General features: G+C 43.8%; 1 protein-coding gene across 3 annotated transcripts in view; it reads right to left on the bottom strand.

Moving 5' to 3' along the window:
* LOC107221358 (neurogenic locus Notch protein) overlaps positions 1-20236 on the bottom strand; it is a 157305-nt gene that overhangs the window by 86769 nt on the left and 50300 nt on the right. For 2 of the 3 annotated variants that reach the window (XM_015660315.2, XM_046730798.1), the window contains exons 3-4: positions 2123-2400; positions 584-776 (exon numbers count right to left, since the gene is read on the bottom strand). In XM_015660315.2, coding sequence (XP_015515801.1) covers positions 584-776; positions 2123-2400 — 471 coding nt within the window. Of the gene's footprint in view, positions 1-583; positions 777-2122; positions 2401-10147; positions 10151-19743; positions 19755-20236 lie in introns of those variants that run through there. The other variant, XM_046730799.1, reaches the window with a different exon arrangement.

A 20236-nucleotide genomic window follows, 5' to 3' on the forward strand; every position in this document is an offset into this window, starting at 1 on the left:
GAGAATTCAGGTGGTGTCCAACAAGGAGAGTATCGGACCTCTGGATCACAAATTCTGTTGAAATTGCTGGGGGTGTCTATTTGGTTAAAAATATGAAGCGTCTGATGTGTAGTTTTATCCATTGGGACTAACTTCTCAGAAGAAGCCAATATTCGCAATGCTATTTCATTTGGTTTCCAATTTACCCTCGATAAACGTCGCGGACGTAAAAAGGCATGAAAAAAATCGGCACCGGAGCCTTAAACCCACACATAATTCAATATATACTGGTCGCATGCAAGGTACACTCGGTGACATTATCTGGGTCTGCTGAGTCGACCGAAACGAACCGACTATATATCTCTACCTGATCTCAACAAAGCTCGGATTTATGTTCTCGTCCTCTATACGCCTTTATCCCCCTCCCTATCTGTCCGTCTATCTCACTCCCACCTCGGCCAAGATCCGCTGTCGCTTTCTTCGGACTCGGTAACAGCAGCCTCTTTAGGCCAGCTGATTTATTTGCTTCGAAGCTTCACCCTGACGCTCTGTTTCCATCGGACCACACTCTTCGCCAAAATTTGGAAATTAAGATTTTACTTACTTGTATGATCCGTGCGTGTTGTGGCACAATCCGTGCTTGCAGGGATTTTGGTCACACTCTACGATGTCTTCGGCACAATTAGGTCCCTCGAATCCTGGCGCACAAGTGCACTCGTAACTGAAGTCCAAGGAGCGACACGCCCCGTTTCGACAGGGCGCGGAGGCACAGTGATCTTGTCTCTCGCAATTCTCACCTGAAAAAATGCATCCAGATAAAAATTTCCAAATACGTCCTGCGTTGATGTTGCGGAATCACCAATTTCAATGAGCAAAAATCAGGGACATCGACGCGTGTAAAAATGAATCAGGATTTTTAGAATCACGGTGAAGACCCAGAATTGCCATCCTGCACAGTGTCGCTGTCTCTGCTTGTTGTTTAACCGTCCACATAGCTCTGGTACTGATTAGTGAAACTAATAACCCGAGTGACTAGTCGGTCGCTTTGTTTAGTACCTTTTTGTCTTTTATGCTACTTAGGGTGTCGGTTACTTACAGGAGCAGTGGTCCTCAGCAAGGTCTACTTCAGCCAGAGTTTTTGCTCGAACGAATCGAAGAACAACCCATTGACAGAGTGATAATACAAAATTAACTTTCGTCGAATTGTGTGACTGTCAAAAGTGGGGAGGAAAAAAACTTGGACGGTCTAATTAGTACTGCAGCATAACGTTTCGTAGGCTCGATGTTTTTTGCCAGTTTGAGATCCACTGCGGTAAAGGTCCCGCTGTTGCAAAAGGCTGCATTGCACGAGGCCAATTATCGGCGTTGGCATACTCTCCCTCCCTCCCCCGCGGATTCCTTCTCCTCCTAGATTTATTTGTCAACTCTGAACGCGCGTGCTGCCTCTCGACTCGAAGCAAGCCAGTGGGCAAATAGCTGCGAATGCTCACTCTTTAAACTGCGCAAAGTCTAAAGAACGCAAAAACGTAAGAAGGGAACTCAACTTTCAACGAGGTTGCATTACCAGAGAACTTGTACATTATACGGGGACAAAAACTGTCGCAATGTTATCTGAACTACTGTTCGCGGAATCAGGCCTCAAACATGTCTAATGCTCGTTGAGTGGATTCATCGTTTCGATGCTCTCGGATGATTTTCATCGACAGAAAATTTAATATACAGAGTGAATTGCTAACGACAGAATGGTTCGTCGTCTGCTACAATTTAATGCGCACGTGCTACAATTCGAAAGCAATTGTTTGTCAGGGCGATCAACCGTCATGAAAGTAACCTCAAACATTTTCACAGTTGTCGCTGGCAGTTGTGTTCAACACTGACAGCTGTCAAAACTTTTGAGATTATATACCTACATTGCGGCGAACTGTCGTCTAATTTCGTGATGATTGGTCATTCTACCGAATAACTGCTCTCGGATTGTACCGCATGCGCATTAAACTATAGCAGACGACGGACCATTCTGTCGTTAGAAATTCACAATGTATATATATATGTGGTAACTGTCTGAAAGAAAGTTAGCAAAAGCCAGCCAAGATCTTAGAGATTGGAAAAAAATTTATAAAAATTCAAAAAATGACAAGCTTACCCGTGAATCCCATGGCACAGGTGCAGGCGTACTCGCGTAACGACTTCAGGGTGCAGGTGGCGCTGTTCTTGCAGGGCGACGAGTCGCAAGCATTGGCTACCGGAATTTCGCACAGACTCGCTGTGAACCCAACGGGACATGTACAGAAGAAAGATGGCGTACCACCCCCGTAGGATTCCCGCACGCTGCAGGAGCCGCCGTTCTGACACCGTGGACCCGGTCCCGTGTGACAAGGGTTCGGATGCTGACAATACTCTCCCACATACATTGACGTGCAGCTGAAACAGAGAACAGGAGTTTTAGACAAGGAGCATCTATTGCCATCATATAGGTCTAGATTCGATATCAATATGTGACACTTGACAATCTTCAAGCAACGCAGAGTGAGCGAGGAAAGGATCCGACCGATTGTCTTGATTCGTGGCAACGATCGGACCCTTCACGGTGTCGGAGCACGTCGGAACAAATTTCCAGCACGAGTGTGTCCAGCCTTTGGATTCGTTTTTTGTGCCTATCGTCAGCTCTTTCTATACGAGTTTGAATTCTCCGGCACAATGCTCTCATGGCTCTGTTCTTATCTGTGCTAGACAGCAACATCTGGATCAAAAAATGCAGTGACTGATTAGTGAAGAAGTGTCTCGTTCCTTTATGGACTCAGATTTTTTTCTGGACTTTCAATATTGTTCATTCTTCACTTGCCCAGTTGGATCAAATACGGCCGCTTGATCTCTTTGTCAAATAGTTGTCTCTACGACTTGTTCACGCGTAAGGCACCCTGACGAGCATTAAGGATATTTAATCAACGGTCGTTGCTTCCATGACAGTTCGGAGAAAAGCTTCAAGGATCGGAGGAATTAATTTCACAAAGAATATAGTCACCGTGAGAACAATTATACAGCTAAAAGAAGACGTCCGAGTCTGACATGTTTGTGGAAGAAGTCAAGCCGACAAAAGACAGGTGCCTACAGCCTCTCTGAGCTGCCGCATATCTTCCCCGGGACTCCGATCTCAATTAGTGATCCCTGTAGAGGTCCTGGTCGCGGTTACTTGCCCCTGTTTCTACGGAGACTGAAAACGGACCCTAATCAAGTTGAAAACAGAGAAACGGGAAGATTTCCCGGCTGATTTTACCCAAATCTGAGTTCAAGAATGTCTGGAAAAAAGTTTTTACGGCGAAGGACGTGTATTTCGTAAAAACAGAGGTATTCAAACTGCCGGCACAAGTGTGCGTCGAATTCCATGTCTCGATATAGCGCGAATAGCGACAAACTTATTAGTACACAACTTCATGCTCATAAGAACACCTCGCGCATAGAGTGCATCGAAGAGTCTTGCGGTTGCGATCAGAGAGAGAAAGAGGATCGACGCAGCTGCCACTGGACCAGGCATAGCTATAAACGGAGTTGACTGACGGAGACACGGGAGAGAATCAACTCGAGGCTGCAGGCTGCAGGTAACCTCAAGGGCGTCGGCAGAGCCTTGGTCCAGGTTTGGCGACGATTTCTTCTAGAGCTGCCATTGCGCGGAGTGACTACACGTACCAGGAAGGCTCGAGGGATATGACGAGACGAAGATTTCGCGAGCGCTCCTTTCTCAGCGAACCGATACATTCCACCCGAGCTATGAGCTCTAGGCGACTCCAGACGAGGTGGCGAGGAGACCACCGGACGCAAAAAACTGGCGAGAAATACCCGAGAGCCAATCCGTCAAACGAGGATTGATTGAAGGAGAAAATTTCTTCGATCTTGTATTACTCTGTCCTCATATCACCTCATATCAAACAGAAGAAACTTCAAGCTCCGCTGCTACGAGCAAGTGAGAAACTCTGTCGAACCGATGCTCAACAATCGTTGCTTGTTGTTGATTTCGGAGTACATTTGTTGAATTGAAACTGGTCAAACTTGCAACGGTTTTTCACGTTTCAACTTAACCCCTCTCACCACGATTCTATGCAAAATGATTTTGGCGAGGCACATAAAGCCAAAGCGTTAAGCTGGGAAGTGCTCGGTGTAAGCCAAAGCTAAGCCGCATTGAAAACTAACACTGGGATCCTGTATCAATTCACATTTCAATGCAAATTGCCGGTAACTAATGCTGGCGGAAGTCCCATTTAAGTCAGCAGAAGGTCCTTTGATCTCTTGGTCCCCTGGGTTGGAGGATACTTACGTTATTCATGTTCATCCCACAATCAGCGAGTACTTAATGCATTGTAAAATTATATCCGTATTCCAGGGCACGCATATTCGAAATAACCAGTAAAGAAGAGGAACTGCATGTGTATCTGATTCTTTTTTATTTCATGGCGCATCGACGCGTTTCACTGCTGGTTTATGATTTGATCCATATGCGGAATGATACGAAGTTGGGGAATCCGCTTTCACAGGAGCCGCAATGTTTGTTTTGATATTTTGTCCGGTTTCCCCTGTTTGTCGAGAAAATTAACACTTTATTATTGCCGAACCTCTCTCTGCTCCCATGTCCAGATGCTAGAAATATGATAACTGCTCGGAAGCTAGAAGTCAAGTTTGCCTTATTACTTAGCGTCATTAGAGATACGCCTGGCCCCCTTTTGTGCCAGAAATTGCTTACAAATACAAAGTATTTGTCCGTATTTATTAAATCCAGTATTTACAAAATGCTTTAAACGTATGTAAAGAAACCTAAAACTCATAAATCGGACGGCAACGGCTGTCTCCTTTATTCTCTTATTGTTTTAGACTTCCACAGGTACAAAAGAAAAGATCCTATACACCTCATAAACTAAATAATAATCAAAAAAATAAACTCTTCATGAAATTCCGGGAGAATAAATCCTCTCATTCAACATCGAATCAACGTTTTGACTAATTGAACACTTCTAAAAATAAATTTGTAATTGAATTTGAAGGAACAGAAGCGGTAACTAATAAAAAAAAAATGAAAATACGAACTATACCTAAATTGACCGATGTATGCGTGATGTGAGCCTAAAGAGGCGTAGGTACCCATGCCAAACGTGGGATGCGTCTCAATCGGCAAATGCCAGCATGTGCATTGACGAGCCTCGTCGTAAAAATTTACTGCCGCCACTGTGTGGCAGGTATATACGTATAAATTTTTACAGCACTCGTTTTTCATTATTTCATCCTCGCTACTGTATTCTAACTATTGTTTTGTCACTGAAGAGCGTGCGGCGACTTACCCAGCAGTTCGTCTTTGCGGACGTGCTAATTTAATTAAAGGTACCCATAAGGCAGACATCTAGGTGCCAGCTAGCCAGCCACCCATAAAACCGGGTTTGTACCATTTTGTTCCAATCGAGTCGGTGCTCTTCTAGTCCGAAATTAACACGTTTCCTCACCAGGCTCAATGTTTCTACCTCTGTATCTCCGTGCGGACAAACGAAAGATTTTAATTAAACCCTGTGTGAGAATTTCGGAGCAAAGATACTTCGAACCCGGAATATCACCCACAATCGTATCCTGCACTGACGAAACTTTCTATACTAATTGCTGACGTTACATCAGCGCTTTGAAGCTCCCCGAAGACATTTCTACGAGTTCATGAGTGATGTTCCGTGATTTGGTGAAATTGAGCCATGCTGTGTGCAATGAAATGCTTCATTTGTGTGGTGATAATACTGAGGAGATGCGAAGTTTAAGAACTGTGACGGCAATTCATCATCGAAATCAACTGCAGGCGGACTATTTCTGGTGAAATATACTAAAGCAAAACCACGTCATGTGCTCTTACGTAAGCAAGTGACTGAGGTGGCCAGTTTATACTCTTGAAACACTCGAGTTACGTTCTTTAGTTAAGTTGAGATAGGGTAGGTTAGATTGACCAAGGTTGGGTTGTGTCAGGTTTGTTTAATAAGCTAGGCATTTTACTTGTAACGTACGGTCAATCTCGAGGGGATGTAATTAAAATTTCATTCCTTTTAAACACACGGTAGAGGGTGGATTGGGTGTAGTTATTTACTTTAACATGACAAAAAGCAGGTAAGAAGCGAGAGCTATTAGAAATGATGACTTATAGAATCTTTAGGTTTTACACGCCGGTGGAGGAGGGATCGATATTTTTTAATCACTTTACGACGGTAAAAGGATCCTGATCCTTGTCATCACGGTCTTCACAACATGCCGAGGAATTCGTGTATCAGAGTTCACTTCAGATTTACTTTTACACGATCCTGATGATCAGCCTTCCTGAACCAATTTTACCGAACGAAGCGATATTACCATCTCACTATACGTAATATAACGACAAAATTGAGCGAGTTAGTTTTCTCAGCTCCCGCGGATGCCCGAGATGAGTTCTCTTTCTCAAGTTTTTGCAGCCAGGTGCTGATACTCCTGCGGCCGGTCTCTCCTCATTTACGCGGTGTCTTCATCAGTCGGGTTGATATTACCGGAGGGCCGCGTACTCGATTCGCCCTGCTTCTTTGTCCGCCAAGAAATTCGTGATTAACAAATCAAACATAAAATGCTTAGCCACTGACAAAAAGTTGAGCTGGCCGGGGAACTGCTCTGCAAATAGAGATGTCGAATTATCCACGGTTCAACATTTTTTTTCTTCTATGTTCCATCTACGATTCGATGCGCAGCTACGGGTCATCGATACCTTCCTACCTACCTGCCTGACTACCCGCTCGGATAAAACTAGTTTCATTGCACCTCAAAAGAGCGTCGTCCTGCCACCGGTTGATTCACTTCATACCCGTGCTTAGATATTTCTCAATCTCATACAATTCATTGCCAGTCAAAGTTGTCGCAAGTCTAGATCAATTCCGCGGTAAAATACGAACAAGAGAATCTCATATTCCGGTTTCAATTGGAATCTGCTATTTTTGGTCACCCAAATTCTGTTTAAAAACTCAATGATCAGTTTTAGCGATCGCTAGTTCTGCGCCTCTAGCAATATCTACGGACTGAACCGGATTGGATGGCATCAAAAGATCTACTGTATCCTCGATGACAATGTGTCGGCTGGTTTTTATCGATTCTGCTTCCCCCACACACCCAGAGCCCAACAATACGTCCAGGCAGAGCACGAGGCACGTTCTATCGAGCTGAAGATTTTACCGACGAATACTGCGGACTCATCTTACCTATTGTCAGTCGCGTGGAACAACAACGTGTTAACTAAAGCGTGCATGAATTAACGCCACCGTAATGAGAAGAAACGGATTGCCTAAACTACTTCATTCCGTGTAACTGAATAGAATATTCGCTTGCTTTGAAACTAAAATTGTACTTCTTTGCCGATGTGATCTTGGGTTGTTGAAAATACTTGGTCTGATTTTGATAGTGAAGATGCCGTCGAGCCGCGGAAAAAATTAAGGGGGGTATGTAATTACGGTAAATCCTTAGGGGCAGAGATGTTGTACGTTGATAGCGATCGAAAACTATGTTCGACGAAGCGGAGCGACAAAAAGCCTCTTTCTGGTCACCCGGTAATTTGACCATCCCATCGCTGAAATAATATACCTTTCAATGCCATTACTCAATGTGGCGAGGATGGGACTCTACTCGTTGACGACGGCTTCAGAAAGTAAGGAGCCGGTTGGAAATTAGGAATTCCTTCTTCCACAGAAATTGGTGCAAAATTCTAATAAGACGCTTTCAGCGCTCACAGCTGCATAAAACACAAAAAATGAACTTTAGCCCATGAATAAAATGATCTTCTTGCGTTTTATAAAGGTATACAGTATGCGGTCGAGTGACCGCAGTAACAATTTCTAGGACCAATAACCTGTTCTTGCTTCCAGATGCCGACGACTTTTTGACAGGGCGGCACTTCTTGTCATTACCGCAGTCACCACCTACCAAGTTGTGATGATCATATACCGTGTTATGAAGAATCCGCAGAAATAGTTGTCACGGGAACAAAAACTCCGAACTCTTGATCTGATTAAGTATATGGGGTCAGTCAAGTGCAAAGGACAACATCCCCGAAAGAATCCGATTGTTTTATCATAAACTCAAATCTCCAAACTAATTAGCGGAAAGAAAGAAAGAAAGGAAGGTTGCACCAGATTCGGGATAGGTAAGGATTGTGATTCAGGGACAAAATACCCGTTCAGAACACGAAAAGACCTTGTGAACTTGATGGAAATTGCAATAGATGTTAGGTCGGACTGATTAGGTCTTCATTTGTGAAGCGAAAAAAAGAGGCGGAAACACTGTTTGAAACTGTTAAAAACCGGCATGTAACATGCTGACTGGGGTCAGGGTCAAGAAACGTTGCAGGATCGAGATAGATTTGAGGAAGCAGTAAAGCACCCCAGAAAAGTAGTGCATTTGCGCGGGCGGGCATCGCGATATCGCCAGCACTCATCTCCGAGGGCCGCGTCCCGAAGGTCCATTAGCGAGGCTTGTAATTTGCCGGGCCGAATGTTAATGGACTCGACTCCTGGATTGGGCTTCGAGTCCCAAACGGCGGTAGCTTCTTGCGCCGTGTCAGGGTTTCTCCTTCTTTTCTCTTCTTCTCGGCCGCATAGCCAGAATTATGCTTGTCACACTACTAGCCTCACAAAGAAGTCGACAAGGTTCGTTTCTGGTGAGGCTCAGTCACGAGAAGACGTCGATATGCGTTTTCTCATTTTCTCTCCAACTTACTATTAGCTCCATATCACTAACCACAGATTCTCTCTGATTCCAGAGCTTTTCTTTCCAAAGGTGTAAAATCGGACGAGAGATACCGAACCGCGGCAACGGTAATTCGATACGGAAGAGCGAGTGCGAGAGGAGAGGTATCGAGGTGGAGACGAGCGGGCATATCAGGCAGCTTCCCACGTGGATTGAGTAACTGCGGGCCGAGGGGTCGAAGAGAGGCTGCCCTTGGACCACGAGGACCACTCACTCTTGGGGAGGATGAAACCTCGTTGTTTGCAAAGATATCGAGTTACTCTCAAGGTCATCATCCCCTTCAATTACTTCCCAATTAAACCCTATACCATACCGCGTTATCCCAACAAATGCTCCATCTCCTCGTCAAGGATCAACGAACCAGGAGGATCAGAATCAAAACGTCGACTATTCCAAGAACGAAACCACCACGAACTACAATTTTTTATCCGCTTCCTCCTACTCTGTCAGATTGCATTTTCACAGTGCGTATTGGACTCATTGTTAGTATATTTTTAGACTTATCAGCTAACGCGCAGACTAGTTTCTTTGCCTGTTTTGCATGTAAAACTTATATTTCGTGATACGTAATCTGTTACCATGGTGAAGTGCGAAAAATAATCGACATTCTTTTATCGGTCAACCGCCATCGTCGGACGTACGGAGGGATGGACGAACGTAACCAAAGACCGAGCTGACTTTACCAGACGAACGATCTTCCGCTATGTGACCACGGACCTCGGCTACAGGGCCGACGGGGGACACGAAAAATCCTCATCACACCGGCGAAGCGGGTTGCGGCTTTGAAACGTGAGACTCTGATGGTGAAGCTTTGCAGACCCGGGTACGCGTAACCTGGGTGGAAGACCAAGAACGTATTTTACTTACACGTGTGCGTCGGTTGCACGTTTTGGAATGGGCCTGGAGAAGAATGCGGACGAAAATCTGTTCGGAAAGAGAACCAAAGTGTTCGCCGAACTAGGAATCACCGATGCGTCTATCCGCGCTATTCGATTACATGAGGTCAAATTCTAGGGCCACGACGTAGAGGAAGTGGTGCCAGGGAAGCCCAACTTACTCATACAATGACTTGATTTCCTGACCCTGTGGGACAGTTCCGGCCAATGCTCGGGCTCTTCCGTTTCGGTACTCGAAACCAGGGTGGCGATAATCGTGAGAAGCGTAATTGTCGATGAGTCAAAGTTTGACTTATTCCAGAAACTTTCTTCTCACAACTTGACCTGACCTAACAAAATTCTCGCAAGTAGTCGCAAAGTGCAGAGAGAATTAACCATTAATACGGTTTCTCTTGAAACAGGCTGCCGGAAATGTCATTATCACCGAAGGGTGCAAAAAGGGGTCTCATTTTTCTAAGACAAAGTAAAAAACGAACCGACAGATGGCGGTAAGCAAACACTTGCTGCCAGACACTGTTACCGATATACAACTAACTCTCGCTCCTACATGTATTATTGAAAAGCATTTCTGTTCCGAATGGTCCTTACATCTGAAGCAAAAAAAAAAGAAGAAAGAAATGCATAAGTTTAGGTTTAGGTGCACAAGAAAATGTTCGTGCGCGAGGTCGGTTGAAGAAATTGTTATGAAGCTAGGATCTCGAAGGCTATTTGGACGTTTAGTGTCACTAATCATGGCGTGTCGCGCAAGTCGAGTGGAAGGAAAAATAAACAATACGTCTAGATTGTGTTATAGCTTATAAATTACGGCACGCCACCCTTTGCGCGACAAGAAATAGCAAAATGATAATAAACTATTGGCCTGCGTGTGAACCCTTTACTCCTTGGCTCCTTTTCCTCCGGTGGTTAACTCTCCCACGCGTCGTACGCGTGACGTGGGAGTCAAATGCCATAGCGATGGGCCTAAGAATGCGCTGACACTCTTATAAACGGAACGTAAAACCATATCGCGGTTCTTTACCATATCTCCATTGCTCCTCTTCAATTCTGCCCCGTTCCACCCGCTCCTTTCGCCCCTTTTCTTTTATATCGTTGATACAAGACACGCGCCCACAGCCAGCGAAGAACGAACGTTTGTTGACTCTGTAGCCCTAAGAAGCTTCACTAGACTTTTGATAGATCGCCTAAGAAGCTTTTTGTTGTGGGAACTCGTTGTGAAAAACTGGCAAAGGCTTGCGATCAAATCACTATGTCATGGGAAGGCACCGTTGTGATAATGCATTGAAGAGTAGCTCCGAGGCCCACATTCCAATTCAATGGCAGCCACGGACGACCTTGACGAGCCCAGAGGCCCTCAGGAGATCAGCAACAACGGCAGCAGCACGCAGCTGTTCGGTTCCTAATTATTACCGCTGTATCTCGAGGCTGCCTCCTGCCCAAGAAGACCGCCAAGTCTCAGACATGCTTACATCCCAAAACCTCGAGGCAGAACCGCTTATGCGACCGATATAAAGTTTGACCCTTTGCAGGATCAAACGAGTGTTTCCAGTTAGATGGGAGTCGAAAATTGAAAACGAAGCTGAAGAAAGACTGCAAGTGAACTGAAATTGCACGAGCGTTAAGATCGGAAGACGATCTGAGTTAATTACCCCATTCAAGCTCGTCGGCTGACAATGATAAAACGATTTAAATCGTTGACCCGGTTGTGTCGACGCTCCGTTGGGAATCAAAGCTCAGACACCGACTTTGCTCTGACCTCACGAGTATCGTGTCAACGAGCTTAACTCCTGCTACCTCGCGAAGACGAAAGGGCAGACACATCGGAGAAACAATTGCTACAAGAGATTTCCATGCTGAAGTTGAATTGGTCGTACGATATGCAGCCAATGAACGGGATCAGCATTTGCCAATTGTGGCAAGTCGTCGTTTTGTACGAAATGGTCCCACGAATATTCATCTCATGCATTCCTATTTAGCTTGAGGGCTTTAACGATCGTTTGAGTCTTTTTGCAACGAGGTACAGTCCCAAAGTGTAAATCCCGCCAGATGGCAATAATCGTGGGGAGTAAAGTGAGAGCAGAATAAGAAGAGGCCCAGCCGACTTCGAGGACCAGCAGCTTCCATTACCCGGGAGCGGTGATCAGGCGTCCTTTTCTCGGAAAGGAAGATGACACCGTTGTCCGCTAATCTTCTTCTGTCCCCTCGGAGTGAAGGGATATTGCTTTGTCTCTGCGGTTTGAAACCCGCATTCATCCCTCGTGTAAAGGTTCAGCCGTCTTTCCTCCTACCGACTTGGAGGTAATTACTGAATGTGGTTTTTGCCAGGATTCTCTGGCAATCTAGCCTGATGCCTTCCCCTTGCTTTCCGATATAGTATATAAGCGGGTAAGAAACAGTCGAGAGACCAAAGTCGAAATCTTTTTTACTCAGGAGAACCTGACTTCCCGGGATCGCAAACAAACCCGGATCCTCCTATTTGCTAGGCCAAAGACCCGGACCAGGCAGCGACTGCTGCTTCAAACAAAACATTAAGTTACCTGAGCCACTCCTAGGATTCTTTATAACTTTGGGACCTTGAAGTATTATTATAATGTTAACGTCAAAAGTGGACTTGTTTATAGTCAACAAAGAGGGGCTCAAAATTTCCATCGACATTAAATATTGGAACACCAAAGGAGTGGCAGCACGAGCAATCTGAAAAACCGCAGCTTGGCTTTTGATAGAATTACGAACTCAAGAGTGTAGTCCAGAACTAGGAACTAGAATTAGAAGAAGAGGAAGGAAGATATTTTGAAAAAGCGTGAAATGTGAACGTTACCGTTTGATTACTCGGTTGAAGAAGTAACGTGCCTCAGTTCACGCCCAGATCTCAGAATTCTTCTGATCCTGCGAGTGTTGGTTTAATATCTTTGATTAAAACGATGACGTTAGCATTCTTGGCATCGGCATCTTCTTTTTCTTATCTCTGATCTACTTTTCTTCCATCTGAACTCACTCAATCTCTACTTGGCGAATATAATTCAAGCCGAATGAGTGCGAGTCCCGTTTACCGGAGGATAAGTGGTTCAATCCTCTGAATTCGGATTGGACATGGAAGTTGACCAACAAAATGGTGAACGGAGAGTGTATCGTTTATTATAACGCTGAAAGCTGTATCGCCTCGAGTGATCCGAGAGCTTGGGCTCATTATTTGGCATTCGTTATGCTAGTACCGCCGCGCTGATGGTGCTGCTGCCGCAGCCGCACGGTCACGTGTTGTATGTGGACAGCCGATTAACGAAGATCATTAAATTTTGGATGGAATAACTACACAGTCATGCGGAGACCCTGCCTTGGATATTATTAGTTTCTTTAACGTATTTCAACCTCATTACCAAAATGAAATATTCGTTCCGAGGGTAATGATGTGATTTTCGATCGAGGCGTGCTCTTTGACACGATCTGCACTTCCTTGCAATTGTTACCTGAGGATTTCAAACCACGTAATGATCCACCATTATTTGGTAATTAGGACTCGAAGTATCACGGGGGCGTGTCCAACTGTCGCTATTGTTGCAGAGGCCCGAAGTATACGACAGGCTCTGACATTTATTTATTTATTTCGTACAAACCGCATAAGCAGGTAACCGTTTATTAAATTCAGATTAAACATTATTACAGCTTCTATGGGAAAGCCGGAATCTTGTGCAACGGAGTATTTGCGGTAAAAGTATAATTTACAAAGGAAAAATTAGACGCCCACAATTGCTCGTATCCAAATACAATTACATATCAAAGAAACCCCGGTGGAAGTTTTCATCGAGTATCTCCCGTCGACGCCGAGCGATGAAATGGTCCGATTTATGGGATGCCGAGTTTTCGTAATCCCCGGGAATTATTCAAAGAGGTCTAACACTTTCCATATCAAACGACGATCACTACTCGGGATAGGTTGTGGGCGTTTATGCTGCCCTAGACCCAAACGTATAATCTTCACACTAAATAGCGTTACACGTACAGAGAGCGTGGCTGATTGAGAGTGAGAGGTCAACAGCGTCGTTCTCAATCTCGGGCTAACATTTTCATTAAATCCTACAACCAGAAGCGAAGAAGACAGAAAAGGACTATAGAGAAGTAGAATGAGAGACAGAAATATCAATCAGACACGGACGGTTAACCGTGTTTGAAATGAACCACAAATAGCCGTTCCCGAAAACTAAAACTGTGTCTTTTTCTGAGGTTTGAGGGTCTTTTATAACCAATCCTTCGCAGAGAGAAAATTGATCCACGGACAAAAATTTTCTTTGGAACATCAAAAACTGGCACGCGATGGCGTAGTTTTATTTAATCCCGCCATTACCGACTTTTGAACTTACTCCAGAACTGCGACCGTTATTTAAAGCTAGTTGATGATGTGGAAAAAAATGTGGCGTGTATTGAAGAATTCCAAGAGCATCGCAATGATCCAAACTGTCCAACAGTTGAATAACGAGTTTTTAATTAACATTCTGCGATGATTACTTAACCGAGATTACAATGTTTGGAAATCCTGTTCCACCTTTGCTGTACCGCTTGGTTGCCTTTAAAACAAAATAATTAGTGTAACTCCAACAGGAAATACCTTTGCACGAGATGATGAATGCGTCGACTTGATTCCAGTGTGCCAAGAATCAACGGAATTAATTCAGCCAATTGATTCCCTAAGTTTGCTGCAGCACAAAAACTTGGTCGATCTTTGCAGCGTGGAGAAATCAAAGTAACCGACACCGCTAAATCTTACGTACCTATACACGCCAGGGATTTCGTTGAATGTATATTCTTTGAGAAGACCGACAACCAATCTGCTGCAGGTTTACCGTTTTCCGCACACTCAGCCTTAACAAATCAGTTTGGGACTACAGGTACAACGGTAACTTAACTTTGTCATTTCAAACAGAATTATTGCAGGATCATATTCACGACAGGACATTCGTTTGTCTGCAAGGATCAATTCGTCATCAGTCGTTTCAGCTCTCAATATAGACAAAGATCTGCCGATGCTGTCGACTGAATAGTTAAACGCATAATTGATGCCTTATTTTCACAAAAAACGAAATTGCAACAGCGAGTGTATCTAAAAGTTATACGACAAACACTCACACAGCACACTCAGGCATACTCGGTTGACAACAAGTATCGTACTTTGGCGGTTTTTTGTCCCTCTTTCCCGGTATTCCTCCTGACTCAGTCTACATAAGGTTGTCCGCTAGACTGAAGCTCGTCATGGCTACTTTTTACCCAGACACGAATCACAGACTGTACAGTGTAGATACCTGTTTCCACAACGTCTCTCGATAGGCCAAGAAATAACATCGAGATGTTTAAATTTACGCCCCGTTCCTGAATAGAATTCGCCGCGTTTTACCAATATCGATTTCTAACATCATCGTGCTGTATCGATATTGCATGGATTTTATTTCCCGCATAACTCGTACAGAAAGATATAGAAAGACTAACCGATCGCACGAGCCGCGAGAACTCAAGTCTTTCCTCCATGCGAATATTCGTGAAAAGAAGCAGAAATTGAGTTTAAACAAAAATATGAAAAAGAAGGTAGTACAGGCGCAGTTATAAAAATTCCTGCTTGACTCGGATTTGAATCACACACTTCCACGTACCAGTTCATGTCTAACTCAGTTAAAGCCGTGGATGAAATTACCGAATGTGACATGCTTATCTCAGATGCGTTCAGGTGATCCTTGCAAGACGCTTCAAACCGTATCAAAAAACTACGGACTGACATGTCAGTATCTATCGAAGCAGATCGATCCAGACGTCAACGGCTAGACAAAATCCAGGCCCACACCGAAGTACCGTGATCTCGATTTTTCGTGAACACATGTTTGTCCTTCATTAATTTAAAAAAAAAACAAGTTCCTCATGTTGCACCCAATTACGAGGGATCGCAATTGAAGGAAAATACATCGAGTGCAGCGATTCCAGTTATTGATTTTTATCCTTCGGTGTAAGGTGACTGCGCAGTTCAAGCCATAAACGCATCCTAGCAACAGACTAGACTCGAAGACGATTCGAAGTGAGGGAGAGGGAAAAAAACTGCTAAGAAACACGGAGCACGCGTGAGAAAGTCTGGTGGGAGTGACATCTGTGCGTACCAGTATACACGAATACACGGTATATGAGTGGCGATACGTCGCGACGGAATGGAATGGAGTGTAGATGTTTATGCACTTGACTGCAGTTGTCATCTCTTAACGGTTCAAGAGTATAAACCATGCCTATATTTCCCATTTCCTCATGAATAAAACTAGAAACAAACGGCCCCGGAGTAAAATGCTCCAAATGAATTTGCAAGGGTCAGCAAATCTGCGTTGCGGATATAATTACTGAGCTGCTACAGACTTTGAGATTACATTTATGATACTGTCAAGAACTTCATACGTTTTTGAAAAACTCAACCGCAATGGAGTTTTCAACATTGATTTACATTTATTGAAGACTAACTGACATCCAATGAAATGAATGTGAGAATGGAACTTTTACTGTTGAAGAAGATCGTTTGATTTTGACCGGAAATGGTCCAAACAGTTCCGAATAAAATGTGCAGAATTTTAGAATAACGAGAACTTGATTGATTCACGAAAGGACAAAAAGATAGATGAAACAGGTGTTCGTTTGCTTAGTCATTCTCTTATAACTGTTACTGAGTGACGGTAACGGCAATTATTTCCATCATCAAGATCGTCATGGATAGTTAAATACCAACCATTTTTCAATGTCACCAAAAATACACCAAAACTAAAATTCTCACCGAATAAGATTGAAAAAAAAGTTTTCAAACCAAGTTCGGAAAGTTTGTTCAGAGCATCAAAAAGACAACACCACTCTACACACCATGAAGCAGACTCTGTTGGTGTAAGTGGAGACCTAATTAATAGCCAGTCCGGTAGGAGAACTGTAAAAAAAATCCCCGTAAAGCGAAGTATGCTTGTTTAATTAATTACGCGGCTGAACTAGTCGACAGCGGTTTTTACAGACTCTGGGTCGTCAGGAAGGCAACGACACCGCACGGCATGACTGACTAGCTGGCCGACCAATTGTCGAGTCAATGTCGCCCTGTGAATTGTAAGAGTGCAGTTATCGACTTACGCGTGTTCAAACAAACTAAAAGTTGGCAAGTATATGTATAACGTAAAGACAACGCCAGCTTTCCTGATCGTTGGGATGCCGCTGAAATACGAAATTCTTTCGCCCCCGGACTCGAATTATTTTTTTACATTCTTTTTTTCTCGTAAAGATACCAAAAGTAGTTCTTGTTGCATTTTTATACTACGCCGTGTGATTTTTCTCCGGTCACGAATCGTGCAGACTAAATATAGCTAGTCAGGTGCTGCGGAAATATTGATCATTACGCTAAGTAGCGTCTCTGCGCAGACAGATAGACGTCTCAAGACTCAACAGTCCGCTACACGCGCGCTCAGCTTCACCTCAACTCCAATGAGACTCGAGAAAAGTCAACATGGTTCAAGAAACCACTTTTCAATCTCATCAGTTTTAACAACTTGAGTTCCGGTCGCAAACGGTATTTTAAAAAGTGAAGTGACTCGGGCTGGCACGACGAATAAGTTACTAGCACACTAACACAACAATATAATATCACATGACTTAAGAGTGAAGAAAGAAAACAGAAAGAAAAGAATACTGGCCAATATACAAAAATCGATTACTATAGAGAGTTCGCGAAGCCAAAAGGGCTGTAAGAGAAAGCAAAGAAAAAGGAAGGTGAACGAGCGAACGAGCAAAATGTTCAAATATGTAGCTGGTTGGAATGCAAGACACGTTCGTGCCGTAATACCGAAAACGTCGAATCTCGGTCTACACAAAACCGGAATATCCAAAAGGTTGGCTGGAGGCTGTGAGCCGAAGGTAGAGAAGCCGAAGTTTGAAGAGATGGAGCAGGCACGAGATGCCACTGAATTAATTGAATTCGACGTTAATGAATCACCGCCCATGCAGTCAGACTGTATTGTTTCTTAATTTAATTACCAGGTGAATGTCGTTCTACCTTTGGCCAATTGTTATGGCGATAATAAATTTACAGGGGTGATATTTTGACTCGTACAGAATTTCATCACATGCATGGTGGGTCGTTATGTCAATGTGGGTAGATGGCCAGATTCGGTGAAGGTGCTTCACGAGGCTTTGCCCATAAATGCCACACATGACCAGATCCATGGCAGCACTGTTTGTACACATATGCATAAGCAAACGAAACGAATTTCTTCTTATTCTTTCCGTTTTCTTATTTTCAATCTACCTACCAAGTTCTCAAATATATCAATGATGCCTAACATTATCCAAAAACTCAGTAAATATGGACAGAGTACTTGACGCTAGAAGTTCATAGACACTGAGATGATGACCGGTACATGCGAGGGTTTTTAGTCCGGGACATATGTTGTCCCTCTCTTCCTCCCTCTGCCCTCAACCAACCACCCCCCCCCCCCCCCTTCCCCCCTTTCGCCGGTGTCTCCTCTCTCTCCAAGATCAGACGACAAGGGGTATTCTAGACGTACTTAAGCCAACGGTAGACTGTTTGTCCTAAATGTTTTCAATGCCGGCTTTGACAGCTGACAGGTCCAATAGATTTTTCGTTTTCTTTTACCGCAGTGTCATTTCTCTCCATGGGGCAACCATCAATATACCCTCCAGTCGGGAGGCTCATGTGATGAAGAAGAACCACTCTTTGCTTGTTCAGTGAAAAATCCTCTTTCTGTGGAAGCAAGAAGGCAATCGTTGATTGGATGGTGGTGGATGGCGAAAAGATTCTTGGCAAAAACTGAGACTGAAGGGAAATGGGAAAAGAATGGTAAAGAGCTCCAAGGATCGCCGCATGGAAGAAGAAGAAGAAGAAGAAGAAGAAGGGGCACTTTCCTTCGACGGAGGTTATGTGTATTCTGTTTAACAAACAAGAAGGCAACGTGACGTGACTACTCCCTGCGGAAGAAGAAGGAGACGGATAGATCGGCGAGGATCGGTCACCAGGTCCAGCTCAGCATCGCGACACCATCTTCTCAGGAGGCTCGTACACTCGATGACTTAGTAAACATGCCACCGCTGACCACTGAGCACTGACCACTCAGTGGTTACACCGCTGCTTGACAATAATACATTTGCGGTCACCCTACACATACATGAATCTGTTCCTCGATCAATAGCAAGAAAAAATTGGCACGGTTTTTATATACCGATGATACCGACGACACAACAGGTTACGTTTCGGTTTTAATCCTTGGAAAGCCTGATTTACAGAAAAATTAAAGTCTCGGTAATGCAGCTTAGACTTTAATTGCATGCTTGACTAGTGTTACCCTTTTAGTGGAAGCCAATAATGAAATTCACAAATGCATCAAGGTTTTGTGCAATGAAACAAAAATTGTGTGGCAAATTACTAAGTGTTTCGTTAGAACTGATACGGTAGCTGTTGTGCAATCAACTGAAAGATGCCAGGAATTAGCTAGGATGATTGTCTTATCGATAAGTCGACGACCAAAGTTTCTCGAACTTTCACTGTCGCAAATAGACAGGATGTGTAACTTGCAGACTCTTGACAATCGTACAAAACAAGCGCGGGGAATTGTGGTTACGTTACTGGCGTGATTTTCTGGTTAGCCATGCGTGAACATTGGGACTGAAGAGGCGATTTCTCTAGTAGACTGCACTGGCTCTGCACCACGGCAACTGTATGCATATCGAGTGATACAATACCGACGATAAAAAGTTGCACAATGCGACGTTAACCCATGTATGTACAATTCGTAACTCGTGCATTCGAGCTTCCGGCTGATCGGGCACTACAATCACCTTAGAAATGTGGCCGAGAATTTAGTTGGTACTTTTGTTCGGTTCGATTGTGCACTCTTCCCTGAAATATGGACACAATTCGAAAACAGTAACGAATTATGTATATATCACAAAACTTTTCCAAGACATCAATCCTCTTCCGCTTCTTTACAAGCATTATATACAAAACTGAAGTACGGTCGTAAAGCGGATACCTAATACAGACGAGACACAGATCTTGATCAACCAAATGGCCCAACTAAGGATTTATGAGTTGCACCATTACAACTCGAATCAAGAAAACTGTATAACGCATGAACGAGTATGTTTAACAACGAATTATAAAAGTCATAACATTTTGACCCTCGGTAAGACAAATCGAAATTCCTTCGGCAATTAAGTATTGTAAGACTTCGAGGCGCGCCAACAGGACTTGAACGATGATCATACACATGCAGCTTTATGAACGAACCTGAACAAAACCCCCAATACCTCAATACCCGAGAACTTCACAGAGGATGAGATTTAACTACTGCACCGTGTGTTTATCTGTTTACAACATTGCATCGCTGCGATCAATGAATCATCGATTACAGGATCAACGAGGCCAATGGAAACAAAGAAAAAACAAAAAAGAATTTTTCAATTGATAGCATGAAACATGAGGTAAAGATCAACTTCTTGTGCTGTTACAGTTGAAGAAAGATGTATACGTACCAGTATCTGCCTACTTGAAAATGTATATTTTCGTAACGTAATTGTTGACATGTTTA

The sequence above is a fragment of the Neodiprion lecontei genome, chromosome 2 (assembly GCF_021901455.1).
Source record: "Neodiprion lecontei isolate iyNeoLeco1 chromosome 2, iyNeoLeco1.1, whole genome shotgun sequence".
NCBI classification, from domain to species: domain Eukaryota; kingdom Metazoa; phylum Arthropoda; class Insecta; order Hymenoptera; family Diprionidae; genus Neodiprion; species Neodiprion lecontei.